General features: G+C 36.9%; 1 protein-coding gene across 1 annotated transcript in view; it reads left to right on the forward strand.

Annotated features, from left to right (window-relative positions):
- The window catches only part of Arhgap42 (Rho GTPase activating protein 42), a 261,757-nt gene that overhangs the window by 48,103 nt on the left and 190,321 nt on the right, over positions 1 to 23,333 (forward strand). Inside the window, exon 2 of the mRNA XM_027930617.2 lies at positions 20,024 to 20,119. Within this exon, the coding sequence (XP_027786418.1) occupies positions 20,024 to 20,119 (96 nt within the window). The remainder of the gene's footprint in view (positions 1 to 20,023; positions 20,120 to 23,333) is intronic.

Here is a 23,333-nt window from a genome sequence, read left to right on the forward strand (position 1 = left end):
GGAAAGCCTATAAAATATCATCTGTGGTCTAACCTCTAGACACTCAGGGAAGTTTTCACTCAAGTTGACATATAAGGTCGCATAATAAATTATTGTCAGCAGAACTGGGATGACAACTCTTGGCTTCTGATTTTCTGTCTAGTTTTGTGTGAATAGTAATCCAAAATCTATATATTTTTAATCCTATAGTGAACAGACTTTTATGATGCTAGATGAACATTTAGTCTCAAAATCTTTAACTTTGAACTAACTCCCTGTAGAATTACATATAACCACTTGGTATAATGAGTATAAATTAAATTTAGACTGGCTAGTTTGGGAGATGTTAAAAAAAATCTTCCTTGCTAAGTTGGCAAGTCTCCATTTAACCACAATGGTTTAATCTCTAAATATCATTGCAGATTTTTACCAGTTATTTTAACATTCTTCTAGTTTGTGGAGAAACACTAAAGAAATCTTCCTCAATTTGGAGTTGAAGCATTGCCTAGAAATCAGACATATTTAAGATCTTTAGTGGAGAAATAAAATCTAAATCAAAATCTTTCATGGAATAAGTGCTAACTTCATGATTCTCAGGAACCAGCTGGTACTTTAAGGAACTTTGAGTTCAGGCTACTCCTCTCTAACTCACTCTTTCCCTGTGGCTGAGTTCTTATCTATACTTGTAAGAAATAAACTCCTGGGAAATCTTCATTTTGTCTTTGACATGACCCAGGTTAGCTTTAATGACAAACTGTTTTAACTTTGGAAAAAGAGCTGGGAAATTGGCTGGGTGCCTTGGTGCAGCCTGTATGTAATCCCAGCGGCTAGAGAGGCTGAGACAGGAGGATGGCAAGTTCAAAGCCAGCCTCAGCAAAAGTGAGGTGCTAAGCAACTCAATGAGACCCTGTCTCTAAATAAAATACAAAATAGGGCTGGGAATGTGGCCCAGGGGTAATGTAATGTAATGTAATGGTATACCCCCCCCCCCCCCAAAAAAAAAAAAAAAAAAAGCTAGAAAACATCTCTCTCTCTCTCTCTCTCACACACACACACACAAACACACAGTTTCGGTTTGTGTTTTAGTTTCAGTAGAGTGCTCTCCTGATGTTCCTATAAAATTGCTCCTCAAGGAAGAAAAAAAGAAACACACACCCCATTGTAGATTACCCTGTTAGAATAATCTTTGCATATCTCCATTCTGCCTATCCAAGCCAAAATTTCTTTAAAGTTTATTCTTTACTTTATAAATATGCTTGTATTTGTTTTCATATGAAATAATAGTGCTGTTTCCTGTGTTATTTCCTACATAAGACAAAAAGATGTATCCATTTTAATAAGGCCACTAGTGGAGGACTTCACTAGATGGTTTTGGTTTCATGCATCTCTTTCTGCAAAACTAAGTGCCTTTTGTGTACCAGGCACAGCAGTGAACAAAATAGGCTACATTTATGCTTTCATAGAACTTATATTCATATCGAGGGTGGGGGAATGACAGATTAATAAACAGTTGTGCGTCAGATGGTGATAAATTCTACTCTGAAAAATGAATAGGGCAGAATATAAAAGTTTGTGCCTGCAGATGTAGAGGCTGCTGTGTTTTCAGGTAGCATTGTTGAGAGAAGCCATACTGAGAAGGTGACATTTGAAGACCTAAAGAAAGTGAAGGATGAGGCGCTCTGTTTAGAAATCAAGGACCAGTTTCTTCCTAACTTGAGGGAAAAACATTTCATTTGAAGTATGTTCTTAACTTATGTTCGCACTTTAACTACCTGCCGTACTACTGTCATTCATCTTCCAATGCCTTTGATGAAGCTGGAGGTGATTCTAAATGGTAAGATGTGGTTTGACAAGTTGAAAAACTCTCTTCTCAGCCCTGCTTGATTGAGGTTAGAGAAAGCACTTTTTTCAATGTCTTTAATTCTGTAAAATTCATTCTCCACATATCTCTTAGCAGTCATTGAATCATCTGACATTCTAAATTCACTTTGGTTCTTTCTTGCCAAAGTGTCCATCATCCAGAGTGTCTGGACTAGAGGAACTAGGGTCTTGGTAGACTGAGTGAAGTACAACTTGCTAAATACCTTTTTGATTGATTAAATAGGCCTTATGTGGGAAAGTTTTCATAAAATAATGACCTACTTTGTTAATTTTTTTGTCTTTTGTACCATTGCAGGATTTCCAGTAAAGATTTCATTAATTTGTGCTTAGGATATTTTAGAATTTGTTGCAGATACAACTGATACAGGCTTAAAGTTTACCCTTGTTTAAGCAAACCATTTCTCCTCAGATAAAGTTTATGGCATAAAGATTTGTTTGTAGATAAAGGTATTTAAGAAAATCTCTCCAGCCCTCTTGACATTACCATATCATATGCCAATTATGTATCATGTTCACTCTTCACTTTTGTAATAGAGGCTCCCTTTAAGCTGTCTTCTGCTACTCCTTCCCTTTTGCCTTTCCACTAACCCCTCCCTAATCCTTTGGCTGAAGAGCAGCCTACCCCCAATCCCTGTAGATTCTCAGAGCCTAGATGGCCTTAGTAACACCCTTCCTTAACAACTAGCAGCAGGAGGTCAAAGTCCATTGCCAAGTTCCAGAGAAGACACACCCTAGCTGTCCAAAACTTTGCTCAGCTTGCTACCTCACGTCTACCTTTCCCTGCCCCTAAGAACCCTTCATGCTCCTGAGCCTCCAAGACAGTTTTGAAGGGGTTGGCTTTGAATCAACCTGTTCCTTCCCACCAACTCCCATCTCCCAAAGTTTGGTCACTTCACAGCCTGTACATTTGATTCCTGTAAAAAGGAAAGGTAGCAGAATACAAATATCACTAATATGGCATTATGTAAAAACGTGGATGTGTAACCGATGTGATTCTGCAATCTGTATTTGGGGTAAAAATGGGAGTTCATAACCCACTTGAAACAAATGTATGAAATATGATACGTCAAGAGCTTTGTAATGTTTTGAACAACCAATAAAAAAAATGCCTATTAAAAGCAAGCAAAAACTGTAAGAACATAATTCACACTTCTTTACTCTTTGGTGTGGGGGGGTTATATTAAAGAAATACCCCACTGAATTTCACTGAAATGATCTAATTATTTATCTGTTATTATTAATCCAGTCCTCATTGTAACCCACTTTTATAATGAAATTATTGCATTGGGGTTAACCAAAGAAAATACTTACCTTCACCCCACTGTTGCTGCTGACTTGGTGACAACTTGTGCACAGACAACTTCATTTACCATCAAAATTGCTGATCTTAAATATAGCCTCTGAACTGAATGTGAGCCTTGACTTATAGAGCATTTTTCTGTACCTAAAATGTTATGGTCGGAGAGCATGTGGAAAACCAGTAATAGTGTATACAATTTCATTTCTCATTTGTGTGTCGCTTATAAATTCTTATCCTGAAAATACTGAGAAAGACTAGTATCTATCTGAAGTATTGTCCCCATTCCACGTCTCAGTATTTCTATAATTCTCGTCTTGGCTTTCATAATCAGCCACCTTCAATTCCCAATCTTATTTTGGCTGGGAGTCTTTGCCAGACACACACCCAAGGGATAGGTGTTTTGAAGGCCTCAAACCTTGTATATGCCCAGGGAGTGAGAAGCTAAATTATAGAGAACCAATTTCTGATTTCCCACTCTGCTAACAGAGACAACAGGGATCTGGTTCAAAAGCAGGCTCTTTATGGTGTTAGTGGTTTTGGAAAACTAAGAAAGGGCAGTTGAGTTGGTGCAGTGGATACCATTTGTGTTGTTAGGTTTTTAGCTCTTTAAGGTTAGGTTGGGAATTATGTTTTTCCTTAATTGATAGTGCCAGATGTTCCATATGATACCATTGTTCAATATGATCATTGAAGTATAAAATATAAAGATATACCATGACACATGGAACCTAAGTTCCATAGTTTTTATATTTTAGTATCTCTAAAATCGAATAGAGGGTCTTATAATTTAGCATCTTAGAATGCATGAACAATGGTAAGTAAAGATTATAACACTTAAGGTTTTTAGTACTTGTGGAACTGATAAGTTTTGAAGTAAGACAAAAGTATCAGGTAAGAAAAGCTGAAAGCCACATTTATCTTTACTAAGATTTTTTGAATTAAAGGTGACCTAATCGTAGGTTGACTGTGTGTTGTCTAATTAAAGCTTGGCATAAATTATGTGTATCATTTTTATGAAAGGTCTCATTATTTGCAGCAATAAAATAATTAGAGACAACATGCCTTCCACAGTGTGGGAAGCTCTGCAACACAGACATAGTTGCACACATTGATGCAGCTGGAATTCCTCTGTTCTGGTTGCTAAATCAAAGTCTTCACTCTTCACAGTCTCAGCAAGCAATCGCTAATTAGGCACATATCATTGAAGTGCAAGCATGTTAGTGGCTCAGATAAACAAGCAAGCATTTTAGGTGATGAGTTTTAGTTTGTGTTTAGTTTTTAAATAAAGGGTTCAGATTTGTTATTGTGCTTTGAGATTAGTAAAATTAATCATTCCATCATAATAAGAAATACTTTAAATGTATGATGTATATCTTCTTCAAAGCCACTTATGGGTTTTTATAATAACTGTTCCATGTAAATGTACCATAAATTGGCAGTTAAAATAATTATATAATGAGGATATAGTAAGAGCTACATGAATGAGAGTTTTAAAAATTATTAAAACAGCATAATTATAAATGATGTGGCAAAAATGAGATTTTGTTTAGTACTGAGGTAAATCCAGTATGGTAGAATTATAGGTTTAAAAGACTATTCAGAAGCTTTAAAACGTGGAATGGAAATAGGTTTGACATGGACATAGAGATTGAAATTCAGTCCTAATTTTTGCTTGGGTAAGTCACTGAACCTTGGGTCTTGATTTCCTCATCTGTAGAATGGAGATAATTATTGAGACAGTTATTTCTCCAACAGGGTTCCAATGAGATAAGAGGTGTAAAAGTGATTTGAAAATTTCATCATGCTTATTTACTGTGGTAGGATGGCCATAATAAATCAATTTATTAAAGGTGGGACACTTGGAATTAAAATAAAACAGAAAAAGGAATACAATAGTATATATCCCACCTAAACCACACTCTTTTTTTTTGTGGTACATTAAAAATGGAACAGGGGGTTGACTCTCAGCACTTTCATTGCAAAATGAAATCTGTAATTCTAAAATGCAGTACTTCTCTAGAAAAACTAGGAATAGTAGGAACATACTTCAACATTGTAAAAGCACTCTACGGCAGACTAAAGGTCAATATCATTCTAAAAGGAAAAAACTGAAAACATTCCTTCTAAACACTGGAACAAGACAGGGATTCCCTTTTTTACCACTTCTACTCAGCATCATCCTAGAAACTCTAGCCGGAGTATTGAGGCAAAAGAAAGAAATTAAAAGGATACAAATAGGAAAAGAAGGACTCAAACTATCTCTATTCCCAATGACATTATCCTATGTTAAGAAGACCCAGAAAACTTCTAGAACTCATAAATGAATTTAGCAAAGTAGCAGTACACAGAATTACCCATAAATCAATTGTGTTCCTATATATCAATGATGAATCACCTGAAAGAGAAATTAGGAAAACTGTCTTATTCATAATAGCCTGGAAAAAGAAAAGAAAAGAAAGCAAAAACCTTGGAATCAATCTAACAAAAAGAGGTGAAAGACCTCTATGATGAAAACTACAGAACAACTAAAGAAAGATATTGAAGAAGACCTTAGAAAAGGAAAGGCCTCCCATGTTCTTGGGTAGGCAAAATTAATATTGTCAAAATGGCCTAAAGTGCTTTACAGATTTAAGGCAATTCCTATTCAAATTCCAATGGTGTTCTTCATTAAAATAGAAAAGGCAGTTATGAAATTCATTTGGAAAAATAAGAGGCCCAGAATACCAAAGCAATTCTTAGTGAGAAAAGTGAAGCAGGAGGCATTACAATACCAGACCTTAAATTATGCCACAGAGCTAGAGTAACAAAATGGCATGATATTGGCACCAAAACAGAAATGAAGACCAATAGAACAGAATAGAAGACACAGAGACAGACTGACAGTTTGTTATACAAGTTATAATAGATAAAGTTATAATAGATAAAGGTGCCCAAACCATAATTTGTAGAAAAGATAGCCTCTTCAACGAATGATGCTGGGAAAACTGGAAATCCACATGGAGTAGAATGAAATTTAACCCCTCTCTCTCATCCTGCACAAAACTCAAAGTGGATCAAAGACCTAGGAATTGGACAGTAGGCCCTGTGCATATTAGAAGAAAATTTAGGCCCGACACTCCAACTTGTTGGCTTAGGAACTAACTTCCTGAAGAAGTCTCCTGAAGCACAAAAGGTAAAATAAAAAAAAATCAATAAATGGGATGACATTAAACTAAAAAAGCTTCTTCACAGCAAAGGAAACAAGAGCATGAAGAGAGAGCTTACAAAATGGGAGAAAATCTTTGCCTCCTGTACCTCAGACTATACAAAGAACTCAAAAACCTTAACACCAAAATACCGCGCCCCCCCAAATAACCCAATCAATAAATGGGCAAGGGAACTACACAGATGCTTCTCAAAAGAAGAAATATGAATGGTGAACAAATATATGAAAATATGTTCAACATCTCTAGCAATGAGAGAAATGCAAGTCAAAACTACACTGAGGTTCCATCTAACTCCAGTGAAAATGGCCATTATCAAGAAAACAAATAACAATAAATGTTGGTAAGGATTTAGGGGAAAATGTTCACTCATACATTGCTGGTAGTCCTGCAAATTGGTTTTCCCACTCTGGAAAGCAATGTGGAGTCTCTTCAAAATCTAGGAATGGAACCACCATTTGACCCAGTTATCCCACTCCTTGGTATACATCCAAAGCATTTAAAACCAACACACTATAGTGACACAGCCACGTCAATGCTTATAGTAGCACAATTTGCAGTAGCTAAGCTATGGAACCACCCTAGGTATCCATCAACAGATGAATGGATAAAAAGAATATGGTTTACATACACAATGCAATATTACTCAGTCATAAAGAAGAATACTTTATGACATTCACCAGTAAATGGATGGGTCTGGAGACTATCATGCTTAGTGAAATAAGCCAATCCCAAAAAACCAAAGGTTGAATATTTTTCTGATATGTGGATGCTAGCACACAGCAAGGGGTGAGGGAATACAAGTTCAGTAGATTGGACAAAGGACAATGAAGGGAAAGGAAAGAAAGATAGGAATAGGAAAGACTGGAATGAATCTGACATGACTTTCCTACATGTATGAATACATCACAGTGAATTTCACCATTGGGTCTGTCTACAAAATTGGGATCCTAATTAGAATAAGATATACTCCATGTTTGTATAAATATGTCCAAATAAACTGTAATGCCATGTATAACTAAAAAGAACAAGTAAAAAACTAAAAAAAAATAAAGGCAGTGTTTCCAAAATAGTCTTAAATTGCTTTAGTGTTTCAAAATGGGATAGGATAGCAGAAAAATGAAGTCTGTAAACATGTGGGATAATGAGTTTATTGAAAACAACTCAAAAAAACATTGTGTAAATGGAGAATAATGATCTTTGTACCCTTACTTCTCTGGCAGTCCAGGCTCTACCCAGTTTTACAGTGTCTTTTTTTGTTTCTTTGGGAAGAATGAGGCACCATGCCAGCATACTTCCACATCTGGTCCATGGCAGCGGATTTATGTCTTTTTTCAATTGCCATTCATTATAAAATATTTCCAAACTTGAAGAGAACATTAGTCGTATTGCTGCATGAAAAAATTTTTTTTGCCATAACTATGCAGTTCATAGAGCCATAATGATGATGATATTATATACTTTCATTTGGTCAAGGAAAAAATCAATAGAAAAAACCCAATAGTAAAACCCAAAAATGCTGTTACAATAGACACAGTAACTTAAGCTGTACTCATATTCTAAGCTCATTGCTAAATTAATCACTCCATGAAAGTTGTACTTGCAAAATTTGAAGTTTTCTGTGTAGGAGCTTGTTTCTTTGCTTGATTAAATAGATTTCATTTTTATTTTTCCTGTACTGGGGATTGAACCCAGGTGAGTTCTACAATGAAGCTGCATCCTTAGCCCCTTTTATTTATTTATTTTCTGAGACAGGGTCTCACTTGGTTGTCCAGGGTTGCTTGGATCACAGCTGTGTGCCACTGTGCCTGGCTGGTAATGTCTTTCTTAGGGAATGCTGAAATGTAGGTATCTATTGGGTATTCAGATGATACCTTTTCAAAATTGCAATAATAACCTCAATCATTGAAAGAAATGTAGAGGTTATATATCAATGATATATGGTAATAGCTGATAGGAAAATATATGTAATTGGTGAATTTATCTTTTGGGATAGATATAATTTTTAATGGTGTTATCACTCTGGTGTTTAGTTGGCTGGTACTTCAGCTGCATTAAAAATGTTGTCATTATGTGAGTTTGAGTTGTTGTGCTTTTACGTCCAGAGATATAGACTGTATGTAGGTCTGACAAGCAGGAGCCAAGAACCAATGTGTATTTTCAGTTTTTGATTACCTCCTTGAAATATTAAAGAATAGGAATTACAAGAGTTTATTAAGCTTACTGTGTGCTATGCTAAACTCTTTGCAGGTCTGATTTGGTTTTTGGTAATCTATCCTGTGAAATAGAGTAGTTGTACAGTAGAGTAGTTTATTAACATCATCCACTTTTTATAGATAAGCAAATGAAAAGTTAGGAAGTTTAGGGAACTTGTCCACATACCAAAACTGAGAGACCAAACTAATAGCCTATCTATCGGACACCAGAGTATTCCATATACATACATATATATATATATATATATATATATATATATATATATATATATATTTTTTTTTTTTTTAATGAGACCTGTTTGTAGTTAGAAGGTGGTTAAAAGAAATGGAAGCCCACTCTAGATTTTTCTCTAATGTTTTTTGGTCATGAAATGTTTTACTATTATTTAAACAGAATGATTCTTCTACCAAACTTGATTAGACCACCAGAATAATTATTTAGAGTGGGCTTCTTCTGAGGCAATGCTGAGATTTTAAGTTAGCAGGTAACATAGCTGCTTTTGTTAGCAGTCACTGCTTCCCCCACCCCAATTGCCAAAAGATCTTAAATGAAAGAAACTTCCAGCCATTATCTCCTTCTCTAATGTTTGATTTGATGTCCACATGATTAAGTGTGTTTGTTTGCTGGGGCTCTGTTTTCTCTCTGTTCCTCTTAGCACCTTTTATAGCAGGGGCAAGTCTGTATCTAGTTGCCAGATTTTTTTTTTTTTTTTTTTGTCTCTAATTGCTCTCTGTCAGTCCTGGAAAGACCTTAGTTTACCCTTCCTGCATACTCTGAATTCTCAAATTCTGTTTATTGGCAGAATCCTACCATCAAGGTCCTGGGCTGGATGCAGTAGAGATTGGAGAAATTCTCTATCCTCCACAGGCTTATTGTCCAGGAAGGGCTACAGGATGTAGACAGTAATTAAGTATAATTATAAAATGCAAAATTACCTAGGGTTTTTTTTTTTTAATAAAAATTCAAAACAGAGGTAGAGTACAGTAACATAGTACTTCTCAAAAATTTCTCTTGGAGTACATCTGATATCAGCACAGGGGAAATAAACCTTCAGTAGTCTAGGCACAGCTCCAGATGTCTGCCTAAATGGAAATATCAGGTTTAGGTTAATTCCTGTGAATTCTGTTTTGCCCACAATATGTGTATCTTAAAACACACAAAATAGCATTAAATAAGTTGGCTTCCTTCTCTCCAGTTTTCAAATAAAAGTTGTAATACCAGGTAGATATGCTAAGATGATCAATAGCTTTCTGAATCCCTGGCTAATACCATAGGCATATAGTATTGGTATCTGTACATGAGAGATATATTGTCCTGATAGGATAATATAAGGTGGCTTTAGGATCCATCTATAATGAGGCAGGTTGTAAGATTTTTTTTTTTTTTTAAAAAGGAAGTAACTAGTCTACCAAGACTAGATCTTGATATCTTAGAGATATTCCAGCTTCACATCCTGGAGCTCTCCCGGTCTAGTTGAAGACATTTGAAGGTTACAGCACAGGCAAAAGGCTGTTCCCAACTTGGAGAATGACTTGGTGGATGTTGAGAAGATATTAGTTTCTTTGGCAGGAATTAAAAAAAAAGATATATATATCTTTAGTTGGACACAATACCTTTATTTTATTTATTTTTATGGATGCTGAGGATTGAACCCAGCGCTTTGCATGTGCTAGGCGAGTGCTGTACTGCTGAGCCACAACCCCAGCCCCTGGCTGGAATTTTGAGTGTACAAAGAGTAGTTTGAGAGAAAGCATTGATTAGAAAGCATGGGAAAAAGAAGATGTGCTATAACTACCTAGTAGATACAAATTAATGTGGTGCTTTAAAAGGATATTAAACTAGTCAACTCATGATTCAGCAATACATATTTGGCTTATGATACCAAGAAGGGTGGGATGGAAAAAAAGGAAGTAAGTTGTAAGAGTTGGCAGTAGGCTGATATGTGGCCAAAAGATAAGGTGACACCAAATCCCTTCCAAAGTCATAATTATCTTGGACAGATAGAGATGTTAGGTAATCAAGAAAAAAATTGACTGCAACTAAGGCTAGAATACCCAGGGTTTTCCATGATTGAATGTAAGTGGTAGCACCAAGAAGAACATACTAAGAGGATCTATAGCTTTCTGAATTCCTGGCTGAAAGAGTAAGCTCTGCAAACAGTGGGAAATGAGTGAATGGACTGGGAAGAGGTCATGGGAGGTTATGTAGACAAGGAAGTCTGGGTGAAGCATGTCAGGCCCTCCCTGATACTGAGAAGCTTAGGAAAGCTGCAAACTCCTTTATGTTGGATGCCTCAGTATTTTGCAGTTAAAACAAACAAACAAAAAAAGAAACGGCAAGGGCAGCATCTAAACTTAAGTCACAACTTAGAAGTTGTCATCATTTGGATACACAGATAGGAATTAATGGAGAAAGCAAGCCTTGAGGTACAAGGTGTTTTGAAGAGGGACACTTAAGAGTTTGAGGAAGAGAAATATCAAGGGAGGCAGCAGAGGAATGTTATTGAAGCAGGAAGAGAATCCAGAGAAACTGCAGTGTGCCACTGTTTCTTTACCCTTTCAAATTTTTTCCCCAGGGTAGGAAGATGGGTGGTTTATTTCATCCTTTGAACTTTCTAGTTTTACTTGGGTTGTAGCAATAGTGAAGTCTTTGTGGGTTTTCGTTTTTAATTTTTATGGAATTTGTAGCTTTATAGAAACTGTGGATAAAATCTGGCCAAGTGTTGGTTCCTATTTGTTATTTTTAGGTTGGAATCTTCTGAAACTGCTTGCCAAACACATATCATTTATGGGATTATGAACTGTTTGGTCTTCATTAGGGGCCAGCACCACTATTTATTTTCATTGAAGCTCTCCTGAAGATAGTAATTTAATACACAGATTAAATATGTTATGCTTACAATGAAAATATTTCATGTTCTGTATTTGCCATCATAATAAACAGTGGTTTAATAGTTAACATTTGTTGAGAATCAGGATTTCAAGTTTCTTTTCTGTACCAAACACTGTTCTAAGTCAATTTCATGTAATGTTCATGAAGTTTTGCGAGGGGTTAGTATCTTTCTTTTATACACGAGAAGCCTGGGATTCAGAGAAGCTGAATGCTTGCTTGAAACATACACACTGAGAGGTAGTTGATGGCTTGACATCCATGTCTACCTCTATGTACACTAATCTATAACATAAAAGAATGATTGACTCTAACCAAAGAACTTCTTTCCAGATCTGACAACCTTTATCACGTAAGACTTTATTTCATCACTGAAAACAGATGCTTTGTCTTATATTACCTGCCAGAAGGCTAGATATATTTACTGCAAAATAGGATGCAGAAAGAAGACTCTGAATATACTTCTGGTGTAGAAATAAACGAGATGATATGCAGATCAACCTAGGCTAATTGTTTCACCAACTTTAAAGATCCAAAACAACCATATGGTTCCATGCTAGCTAGCATGCAACAGATTGAGTGGCTTAGAGTAACATGTGCTTTTTTTTTTTTTTTTTTTTGCATTTCAAGGAGAATGAAGAACAATTGTCAGGCCTCTGTGCCCGCTGGTAATTCCGTCTCTAATGACCACTCTCAGACATCTCCATTGCTGTATAGCAGTTTCTCAGTGCCTCCCAGGAAAGATAATTCCTTGATTCCAATTCAGTCAGGTGCTTAATTTCACTTCAGCTCAACACACATTTATTGAATGACTACCATATATTAAGCATTGTTTTGGGCCCACTTTATGAAGACTCATCTTTGATTATTGATATCAACCACTACTTCTAGCCACGTATGTAAAATAGGAAATAAACAAGTTGACATTTTAAAACTGTGTTCAAGCAAAAGACCAGAGAAATGTTTTTCTCCACAAGTTCTCATTGTGTTTTTCTCATTTGTGCCACGCCTAGAATTCTTTTCTTCTGAGTCTTCTCCATCTAACAATCTGACATTTGTAGTTCTAAAAGAACACTAAAAGCATAACAGCAATTATTAAAAACCAAGACTTATTTGGTAATTCCTTGACATATCCTGCTATGTAATGTACTGTATGTTTTTTATTAAGGGTTGTGGTTATACTTGTGGGCATTCCAGTATCTTAAACTTTTCAGTAATTTATCTATAGTGAATTCTTAACATTATGGACACTTGGCAGTTGGTCTCTCTCTCTCTCTCTCTCTCTCTCTCTCTCTCTCTCTCTCTCTCTCTCTCTCCCTCCCTCCCCCTCTCCCCCCACCACCCTGTCCCACCCTCCCAATGCATCTTTCATGTTCTGAGGCAAAGAATATATACCTATCTTCAAGAAGCTTAAAACATCATTCAGTTATTTTGTGGCATTAGAAAGTACAGGAATGAGCATGCATGCATTTCTTCTGGCTTTCAGTATGGTGTTCCATAATGTCCATTTTATGTGCATTTTCTGCTAGATTCTTCCATACTAAGCATGCTAATGCTTTCCCATACAGTTCAATGCAAAGACATCTTACTTAGAATTTATACAACAGGTAAGGAAGTAATTCAATGTTGTCTAAAGACTCACACCCTTCCTGCCTTAATGTTTCTCATTCTATAGGAATTAACTATGGTATACCACAAAAGAATATCCAACTTAGGAAGCAGAAAACCTGTCCAAGTTGGTGTCACTTCTCTGACTCAGGAAAAGTTATTACTTAGCTTTTCAGAAATCAAGTCTTCATAGCTTTGTGTTAGAATAAAGTGTATAAGAACTTTGAAATAATAAAAACTCTTACCAATTCTCTTGGTATCTTTATTGTAAAACATATTAAAGCTTTGCAGTAGTAAACAACAGCATCGTTACCATCATCATTTTGGGAAGTAGATAACCCATCTTTTACAAGTGGTTAAGAAAGCCACATTAGGTACTTGCAAGAATGTGAAAGGTTTCAAAAAAGGGAATGTGAAAGGCATCTGGGAGCTGTAAGTATTTACCTGTCTTTCAGAAACTGAGGGTTTCAACAGTTGAGTTCCTGTTGCTTATAAGAAATTATGCTGGATGCTTGGGCAGTATTCACGGATGGTAATGTTCCATACCTTTAATATAATGTTAGAATAAGATAGATAAATTTGGTTTACATGTAATTAAGATGAAAGGTAAAGTGGAGAAAGCACCAGAAGGTGGTATTGGGCAGGGAGAAGGAAGAGGTGATGTCAGGGTGGAAGGGATCTGGAACAGCTTTGTGGAAGAAATTGGGGCTTGGAAGAGATCTTGAAGAAGGGGCCACTTTGACTCGGGAGCATGAAAGAAGAGTATTTTTCAAGGAAGTGGAATAACTTGTTCCACATAATTGCCAGCACCTCACTGGGTCATGTGGTTGGGTATGTAGGTAGAAGCTGCCTTTTGGAAGATTGTGAACAAATCATCCACCTGGCCTTGCTGTACATGGTTACATTGTCAAGTCTTTGTTCTGATTCCTCTGAGAGGCTTTCCACCTCACATCAACACAGAACTGAACTTTTTATTTCCCACCTGCCTTCAAGGTGAGGGGGATTCTGGAGCTGCTCCTGGGTGAAATTCTGCCTCTGGTGTGTCACTGGCTTGTGCTACCATGGGGAAATCACTTACCCTTTCTGTGACTCAACTGCTTCATCTGTAAAACAAGAGTGATGATATCTAGATCTAAGGCTGTTGTGAAGATTAAGGGGTTAATTTATATAAGATCCTTAGCACCATCTGTGCTGCTGCTGTTGCTAACCTCTGGGGGAACTTACTGACAGCTTCTGATGTGATTAGTTCCAGGCCTCTCACCCCTGTATGACCACACCCTTTTTTGAGGAGGTCTCTGTCTTGTTTTCCCCTTTGTGTTCCCATTGCTTCAGAGTGTCTGCCTTGTACACAGTAATGTGAAGATGATAACTACATTATGTATTGCCCATACATACTGCTCCTGTGAGTCTTGCTTAAATCTAATCCCAGAGAAACTGAATTTCAGGAAGAACTGCCTTATACCAATGGACTGACTGGTTATACTTGTTCCCACATAAATATAGCTTACTTCCATAGCAAACGTTGTCAAAGTAAATCCATTAACACTTGTAAAATAATAGGTAGACCTCAATGCTTAAGTTTATATACAAGAAAAGTTATAATTAAATATTTACCAGGTGTTTTATATTCTTCTTATGAAATGGAGTTTTAGTGTTTCATTAGCATCATCTAATCATGGGTGCTACAGGTTAACTCTTTGATACAAAATATTGTTGAATAATTAAAGCCCAGTATAATTTCTCCCAAGTTACAGTGTGAACACATGTGGAGACATCTGTGCTTAACTTTTCAGGTTAGGCAAATGGGGAAGAATTGGTATATGTGATACTTGCAGCATCTTCACCATGCATGACATTTCTCAAGAGTAAATAAATGTTATTCCTATACCTTCAGCTTACAAGGTGATTGGTGGTTCCAACTGGTGGGGAGTTTTTTTCTCTAAGTGTTAATAGTTTGGTAGAAATTGGAAAACACACCCTTCTCAACTGGACTCCATGCTTAGCATACTTTATACACTTAATTTTTCTTTTTCTATTTAAGAGAAAATATTGATTTTACTATTATTCATTGTGATATTTTACAATTTAACAATAACTTTTAAAAACTTAATTAGATCTTTCTATTACAGTGTGAATTGATTTTATTTAAAAGGAGTGAGAAGTAGTATTTTGTGTGTGTGTGTGTGTGTGTGTGCACCTGATTATAGTGTAGAAACTGTAGACCCAGGCAATTAGGGAATAGTGTGCTTCATGTCATTTGTTTTACTTGGCTTTAGTGCTGGGGATTGAACCCAGGGCCTTGTGCATGCTATGCATGTGCTGTTTCACTGAGCTACATCCCCAGCTCATGTGATTTTTAAATTAATGAAAGATGTTGGGCTTTCTAGTTCAGAATTGCACACTCAGTAGGAGATGGAGCCAAGATGAAAAGCATAAGATAGAGTCCTCAAATTTTGTATGATTGAACTATGTTTCTGCCAGAAAACATAAGTTCTGTATGTTGGTGCTCATCACTACTTTGGCATTTGGAAAATGAGAATATATAGAAAGAAGACCAAGAACCCAGAATACACTTGAAGTTGAAAACATGTTTGTAGTTTTTTGTTTTTATTTTTGTACCAGAGATAGAACCTAGAGGCACTTTACAACTGAATCATATCCTCAGCCCTTTTTATTTAATTTTTTTTTTTTAACTTGATACAGGACCTTTCTGAGTTGCTGAGGCTGGCTTTGAGCTTGTGATCCTCTTGCCTCAGCCACCTGAACTGTGGAGATTACAGGTGTACACCACTGTAACTGGCAACATGTATTTTAAACCTCCCCTATTTTGCAATTATCATTTGAACTGGTTGAGAAACATATTCTCTTGTATAATCCTATCTGTCATCTTCAGGACTGTGAGGGGCTCATTCATGCATTCTTGATTTCATCCACTGTTGAAATACAGACTCACCTCTTACACAGACCTACTGAGTAAAAACACCTTCAAAACTTGATTACTTTGCAGGGCACCTAGAGAAAATTTGAAACTGTGATCAACAGACTGTTTTCCAGAGTAATTTCCAGGGTTATCTAAAGTCTACCAGATCACCTTCATGACAACTTTCACTTTTCTGAGATGTTCAACATGGAAATAGCCAACACATCTTGAGTGCTTCCTGGGTGTCAGGCAGTGTTCTACCAGCTTACTCTGTATTAACTCACTCCTCACAATGGCCCAAGAGGTGGATTCTGTTCCACTTAACAGATGCAGATACTGAGAGGTTTTGGAACTTAATCATGCCACTGGTTGCTGATACAATCAGGGTTCTGCCTCCTGAGCTCATTCTCTAGTCCCGTGATTATATTGAAAGGGTAGCTTGTAAGTGAGCTACTCTGTTCCTGTTTGGGGATAGGAATTATTATAGTGTGATCAGAGGGTCTTTGTGAAAGGACAGAGCTACATACTTTTCTCAGTTGAGGAGGCCCTATCCAGTAAAGAATAGTTTAGGAAGAAATGAGAGATTATGTCAGGAATTCACTAAGGAAAGAATGTCCAAATAGCTCATTTGAGTTTGAGGCCGGCTCAGAAAGACTCCTGGTGGTGATGAGGGGAGAAAGAAGGAAGGGTATTTATCACAGGATCTCTGTATATTTTATCTGCCTTTGTACTCCTGCCTCAACTCTGCTGTAGGAATTGCATCTGTAGCCTCAAACCCAGTAGAACATAGGCCTTCTTTATGTTGTACAAGTAAAAATAAAGTGATGTATGGAAAATTACTCAGCTTTAAAGAAGAATGAAATTATGGCATTTGCCAGGAAGTGGATGGAGTTGGGGAATATCATGCTAAGTGAAATAAGCCAGTCCCCAAAACCTAAGGCCGAATGCTTTCTTTAATATGTGGATGCTAATTCACAACATAGGGTGGGCTCTAGAGAAGAATAGAGTTACCTTAGATGAAGAAGAGGGAGGGTGGGGAGGGGATGTGGGGATAGGAAGGATAGTAGAATGAAACAGACTTTATGTATATATGTGACTGCATGACACAGTTATGTTGTGATTCTACAACATGTACACCCAGAAAAATGAGAAATATCTATGATATATCAAAGTGCATAAATGCAGTCTACTGTCATGTATAACTAATTAAAACAAATAAAAAATTAAAAAATAAAGTGATGTTAAATGGAGCACTTTCCCCCAGTCTCAGAGTATTCACATATAGCTTGGATTAAAATTTCCTAGGGATAGCTTTCTTTCTTTGTCTTCTTATAATATTGGATATGGGTATTATGATTTCTCTATCCTTAGAGCAGTATACTGTGTCACATAAATGCACACTTTTGCACAGTGCCTTTCTTTGAAAGGCCAGTCAACTTTGCTACCTATGTGAGCTGGACTGAAGGATAATGACTGATGCCATTCTTTGAGTTTCCTAGTATGTAGCAGCAAATACTTCATTTAGTCTTCCTAACAGGCCTGCAAGTATTCATTCTCTGTTGTATAGATAAGAAAAATGACCTCAGGAAGGATGAGTGATTGTCCAAGGCCTTGCAGCTAATTGGTGAAGTCTAGTTCTGAAAAAGCCCTTGTTTTTCTCATTGACTAATTATTCACTAAGGAGGCTCTCTTCATCTTTCTTCTTGAAAGTCTAAAGCAGACCTGCTCTCTTGAATTGAAAGTACCTCTCATGTAGAATGCATAGCTGATCCCAGAGTTTTACCTCTTTTGTAAGAGGAGGTATTACTTTGCCAGTAGCTTCCTTTCTACGGCCTGATACATTTTTTAAAGCAAAAAACAAACAAAAACCCCCAAAACTCTCCAGTATACCCAATGCCTGCTTGAAACAAACAAATTAGCAAAAACAAAGCATAAGCAGGCGTGCATGCATATACACACACACACACACACACACACACACACACACACACAAACACAAATAAAACCAACCAGCCTCTGTAGCTTGAGGGCCTTTGGTCTTCACAGTTGCCCTTGGAGAGCATGTTGATGGGTCCCTGAATCATAGTGGTGCAAAAGTTAATCTTCCTGTTCAGAGACCTATTAACTCTTTAAGTGCCGACTTTCAGGTCCTTGGACTGTCACATTAAGTCCTGAGGCGTGGGGCCTCAAGGGTTCTGTGAAGGAAAAAATTATTCGGGCACTTGTTAGAATGTCAAGGAAGAACTTTATTCAAGACTATCACAATAGGTGTCAAGACTTTTAACAATAGACAAGAGAGATTGGGCTCAAATCCAAATACAGCAAAAACAAGTGGGGATTTATAGCCCCTTTAGAGCAGGTGTGTGTGTGTGGGAAGTTTGTAGATAAAAAATGACCTAGAAGAGACATCAAGGGTAAGGGTGGTTCTAGCTGAATCAAGTCTTGGCAAAGGATTATACATCAAAGATGGGGGCTGAGGAATTAGAGCAGATATTGAAGGTAGGGGATTCTCTATAAACTAACTTAGCAGGACTCTTGCAGTGGGCTATGTAGACCCAATAAGGATGGAAACTTTGGTGGAGGCCTACTGGAAGAGAGCTCAGATAAGTGTGACCAAAACTGATCAAGGAAAGTGCCTTTATCAGTTCCTATTGCCTGTGTTAAATACAAGGGTTCAGGTATTGGACTTGAACTCATGCAAGAAGGCTGCTGTTAAGTGAAGTATAGAGTGAATTCCAGAAAAAATACATTTTATTACTGGTGTAGACATCTTTGACAGGGTAAGCATAAAAGGTCTGAATAGTTCTGAGAAACGTGACCCTTAAAGTTTCTCCGTCGCACAGGATGTTTTTTATTTTTAATTTTCTTAACAAATTTAAATATTGCTTATTAAGTGCCAGGCAATCCTTTGTTCTAAATCCTTTGCAATGATTATTTCATTTAATCCTGAAAACTGTCCTATGAGTTGGTTATGCCATTGTTATTCTGTTTTTGTGCAGAATGGAACAAAGGCCTACAGGAATAAACTAATTTGCCAAAGTTACAGACCAAGCAAGTGTATGTGGGGGTGGTGGATTTCAACACAGGCAGCCTGGCTCCAGACTGGGCTGTGCATTCTGAATCACCCCACTGGGGTACATCCTAGGCTGTTGGCCTTTCACGGATTATGTCTTACTTTTCTGGGCTTTTCTTTTTTTCTGCCTAGGAATAAAGAGTTCTTTTTGTGAGTTGTGGTAGACTCTGCGTCTTGTTGGAGAGTCAGGAGAGTGTGTTTAGCTTGAGTCTCTGTAAATCACAAAGGTATTTGTAAATAAACTTTCCGGGCACCTTTCACCTTCTAGATTTAGCTAGTAGTTTATTGGTTAAAAACATATTTCCTACCTTCCCCACAGTCTGTACAGCATATCATTAGTGATTCTTTCTAATCAACATTTGGCTTTTTTTGCCCACTGGCAACCTCAGTTACATTCCTTCTTTTTTTTTTTTTTTCATAAATAGTCCATTTATAATGATGGCTAATTCCTTGATTTGATAAATTGGCTTCCATAAAATATACTTCTGGCACCAAAACTCTTTTTAAAGACGCAAATCCTCTTTGAGATGGGTAGATCCAGTTTCTAAAATGTTTGTTTAGTTGTGTCTTTAATTTAGCTTAATTTTGCCAAACTGGTTTTTAATTAGATTAGTTAATTTAACTGTTTTTTTTTTTTTTTCCCCATAGTAGGGATTGACCTTGGGGTGCTTTACTATCCTTAGTCTTTTTTATTTTGAGACAGCCGCTTACTAAGTTGCTAAGAATCTCACTAAGTTGCTTAGGCTAGATTTGAACTTGTGATCCTTCTGCCTCAGTATCCCAAGTTGCTGGGATTATAGGCATACATCACTGTACCTGGCACCAAACTGGTATTTTAAAAGCCTTGGTTGATATGATACTAGGATCAAAGTTACATGATAGTACATGTGGAAACTTTTCAGTATTCCATAGTTCCTCACCTTATCACCTTTTTTCATGTATTTTAATTGCAGATCTGTCTATGGCAGTACAGAAATTTTCCCAGTCACTACAAGACTTCCAGTTTGAATGTATTGGTGATGCTGAAACAGATGATGAAATTAGTATTGGTGAGTACTACCATTCCTCAGTATCCTAAGTTATGATTTTAAAAGTCTTATTTATTTCATTGAGCTCCAACAAATCCACACACCTAAATGAATAAACATCTATAAAACTCTAAGGGTGATTTTGAGCAGGGGGGGTTGTGGAAAAATATTATAAATTGTTTTTCAATTTAAAGACTGTTTTTTCCCCACAAGGAAATTACTTTATCAGCTTATAGCCTAGGTCAACCCTCTTGAGAAAATCTGGATAACAATGTTTGTCTTTGCCTCAAAGTAAGTCATTAATTCCACCAAACATGTATTGGGCATCTACTATTAAATATGCTTGGTACAGGTTTTAAGAGTTATCTCACTTTTTTTTTTTCTTAATACGGATTTCCTTTTTAACTTGAGCATTTGTTTGTAAAGAAAACAAATCATGTTTAATTAGTGATGATGTATTAAACTGGTTTCTGGCAGGACACAGAACATAACTGCAGATTAGGAGACTTGAGCCCTAGTCTGATTTTGCCACAGTCATTTAGCAATCCTACCCTAGAGAAGGCATACTCCTTTTGAATCTCACAGATTCATTTCCTGTAAAAGCAGAGGTTCAGTTATGTGATCTTGAAACTTTTATCTATATCTGAGTTTTTGTTGTTTGAAGATCAGGTTCATGTAGCATTCTTTGCCCATCTTTTAAAGATTGCTACTTACCAGTTTGTGCATGTGAGGTCCTCTTATAGGCTGGATTAGAGATGTGGTTCATAATTAAAAGAATGTCCCAAATATATGTGGAGATTTTAGAGAATAATACCAAGTGTGCCCACTTTCCAAGTATAAAAATACAAATTACAAGTACTTAGAACAGTTATTTTCACACTTTAATGTGTACATGGAACACCTGGAGAGCTTATTATTATTTTTTTTTCTTTTTATTTTTTTTATTGGTTGTTCAAAACATTACAAAGCTCTTGACATATCATATTTCATACATTAGATTTAAGTTGGTTATGAACTCCCAATTTTACCCCAAATACAGATTGCAGAATCACATCGGTTACACATCCACATTTTTACATAATGCCCTATTAGTAACTGTTGTATTCTGCTACCTTTCCTATCCTCTACTATCCCCCCATCCCCTCCCCTCCCATCTTCTCTCTCTACCCCATCTACTGTAATTCATTTCTCTCCTTGTTTATTTTCCCATTCCCCTCACAACCTCTTATATGTAATTTTGTATAACAATGAGGGTCTCCCTCCATTACCATGCAATTTCCCTTTTCTCTCCCTTTCCCTCCCACCTCATGTATCTGTTTAATGTTAATCTTTTCTTCCTGCTCTTCCTCCCTGCTCTGTTCTTAGTTGCTCTCATTATATCAAAGAAGACATTTGGTATTTGTTTTTTAGGGATTGGCTAGCTTCACTAAGCATAATCTGCTCTAGTGCCATCCATTTCCCTGCAAATTCCATGATTTTGTCATTTTTTAGTGCTGCATAATACTCCATGGTGTATAAATGCCACATTTTTTTTTCATCCATTCATCTATTGAAGGGCATCTGCGTTGGTTCCACAGTCTAGCAATTGTGAATTGTGCTGCTATGAACATCGATGTGGCAGTATCCCTGTAGTACGCTCTTTTAAGGTCTTCAGGGAATAGTCCGAGAAGGGCAATAGCTGGGTCAAATGGTGGTTCCATTCCCAGCTTTCCCAGGAATCTCCATACTGCTTTCCAAATTGGCCGCACCAGTTTGCAGTCCCACCAGCAATGTACAAGAGTACCCTTTTCCCCACATCCTCGCCAGCACTTGTTGTTGTTTGACTTCAGAATGGCTGCCAATCTTACTGGAGTGAGATGGTATCTTAGGGTGGTTTTGATTTGCATTTCTCTGACTGCTAGAGATGGTGAGCATTTTTCATGTACTTGTTGATTATTAAATGCAGATTTGATTCAATAAACGCTGGGTGGAAGGTGTCTGTATTTCTTTTTTTGTTTGTTTGTTTTGCAGTACTGGGGATTAAACCTGAGCCTCAGGCATGCTAGGGAAGCACTCTACTTTTCAGCTGTATCCCCACAGTTCTGTATTGCTAATAGACTTTTAGGTGATGTCAGTGCTGCTGGTGCCTGGATCATACTTGAATAGCACACCCTCCAGACCTCCCCACAATCAGATTCCTCTCCTTTCTATGACCTTTATTTTTTTTTTCTATACTTTTACCAGTTATGTCTTGTTTCCAAACAATGTGTTTTATTAGTTTTAAAAATCTTGGTAGCAAGTCCAAAATTTTCTATGAAAAGAAAGAAGTACAAAAGTCCTACAAAAGAAGGGTTGTCAGGAGAAAATGAGCTGCACGAGTTTCACCTTCATCCCAAGGCATTAGCTTGCTTATATTCCCAAGAATTCTCCTGGAAAAAATCACTTGGCAGGGTGCACAGTCCTTGGACAAGCAGTTTCTACATGTGGAATTTACATCAGATGTACATGATTAAGTACAAGTTGGTGGTCTTTCTGCCAGTGATGACTTTATCTGCTCATTCCTCTGTGACTGTGAGTTATTCTGAAGGTCTGTAGAGGTGGCTGATCTCTGGGATCATGGGTAGCTACTTCTACCTCAGTCTGGAATTAAAAGTGGCCCAGACTTACCTGGTAGGGAGTCTCCAGGAAAGGGGGAGAGCCCTGCCACATGACCCTTAAGCTGAATGACTATTTTGTCTTCACAGGATGCTTGGGGAAGACCAGTGTTAGTGGTCATGCACCATCAACATTTGGAGCAACAGTGACATTTTGCATGTCCATCTCTGTCTCTGCTGGGGATCTAACTCAGGGCCTGGTATATGCTAAGCATTAGCTCTGCCACTGAACTACAAACCCAATCCTTGATTATCGTTTTTTGATATTTGTGTCATAATTATCTAGTCCCCAACATAGATGGATAAAAGCCTTGATATATTGATAAGAGAATAATACACTGCCATTATTATTTTTAAAAAATGCAAGATTCATATAGCAATAATTTTTTTTTTTAGTTGCAAAACTAAAGTCCATGATGTTTGAGGCCAGATCTATTTCTTTTTTAAGCCGTTTAAACTTTAGCAGTTAACCTAAGGCTTTACTCATCATAGAACTTAAGTTGCTTTGTTAAATAAGTGATGTAAATTTCTGTACAAACTTTAATTTTTTCCACATTATATGCATATTTGTCTTAATAGAATAAGACATAAAATTATTTGTT

Source organism: Marmota flaviventris, chromosome 9 (assembly GCF_047511675.1).
Source record: "Marmota flaviventris isolate mMarFla1 chromosome 9, mMarFla1.hap1, whole genome shotgun sequence".
Lineage (NCBI taxonomy): Eukaryota > Metazoa > Chordata > Mammalia > Rodentia > Sciuridae > Marmota > Marmota flaviventris.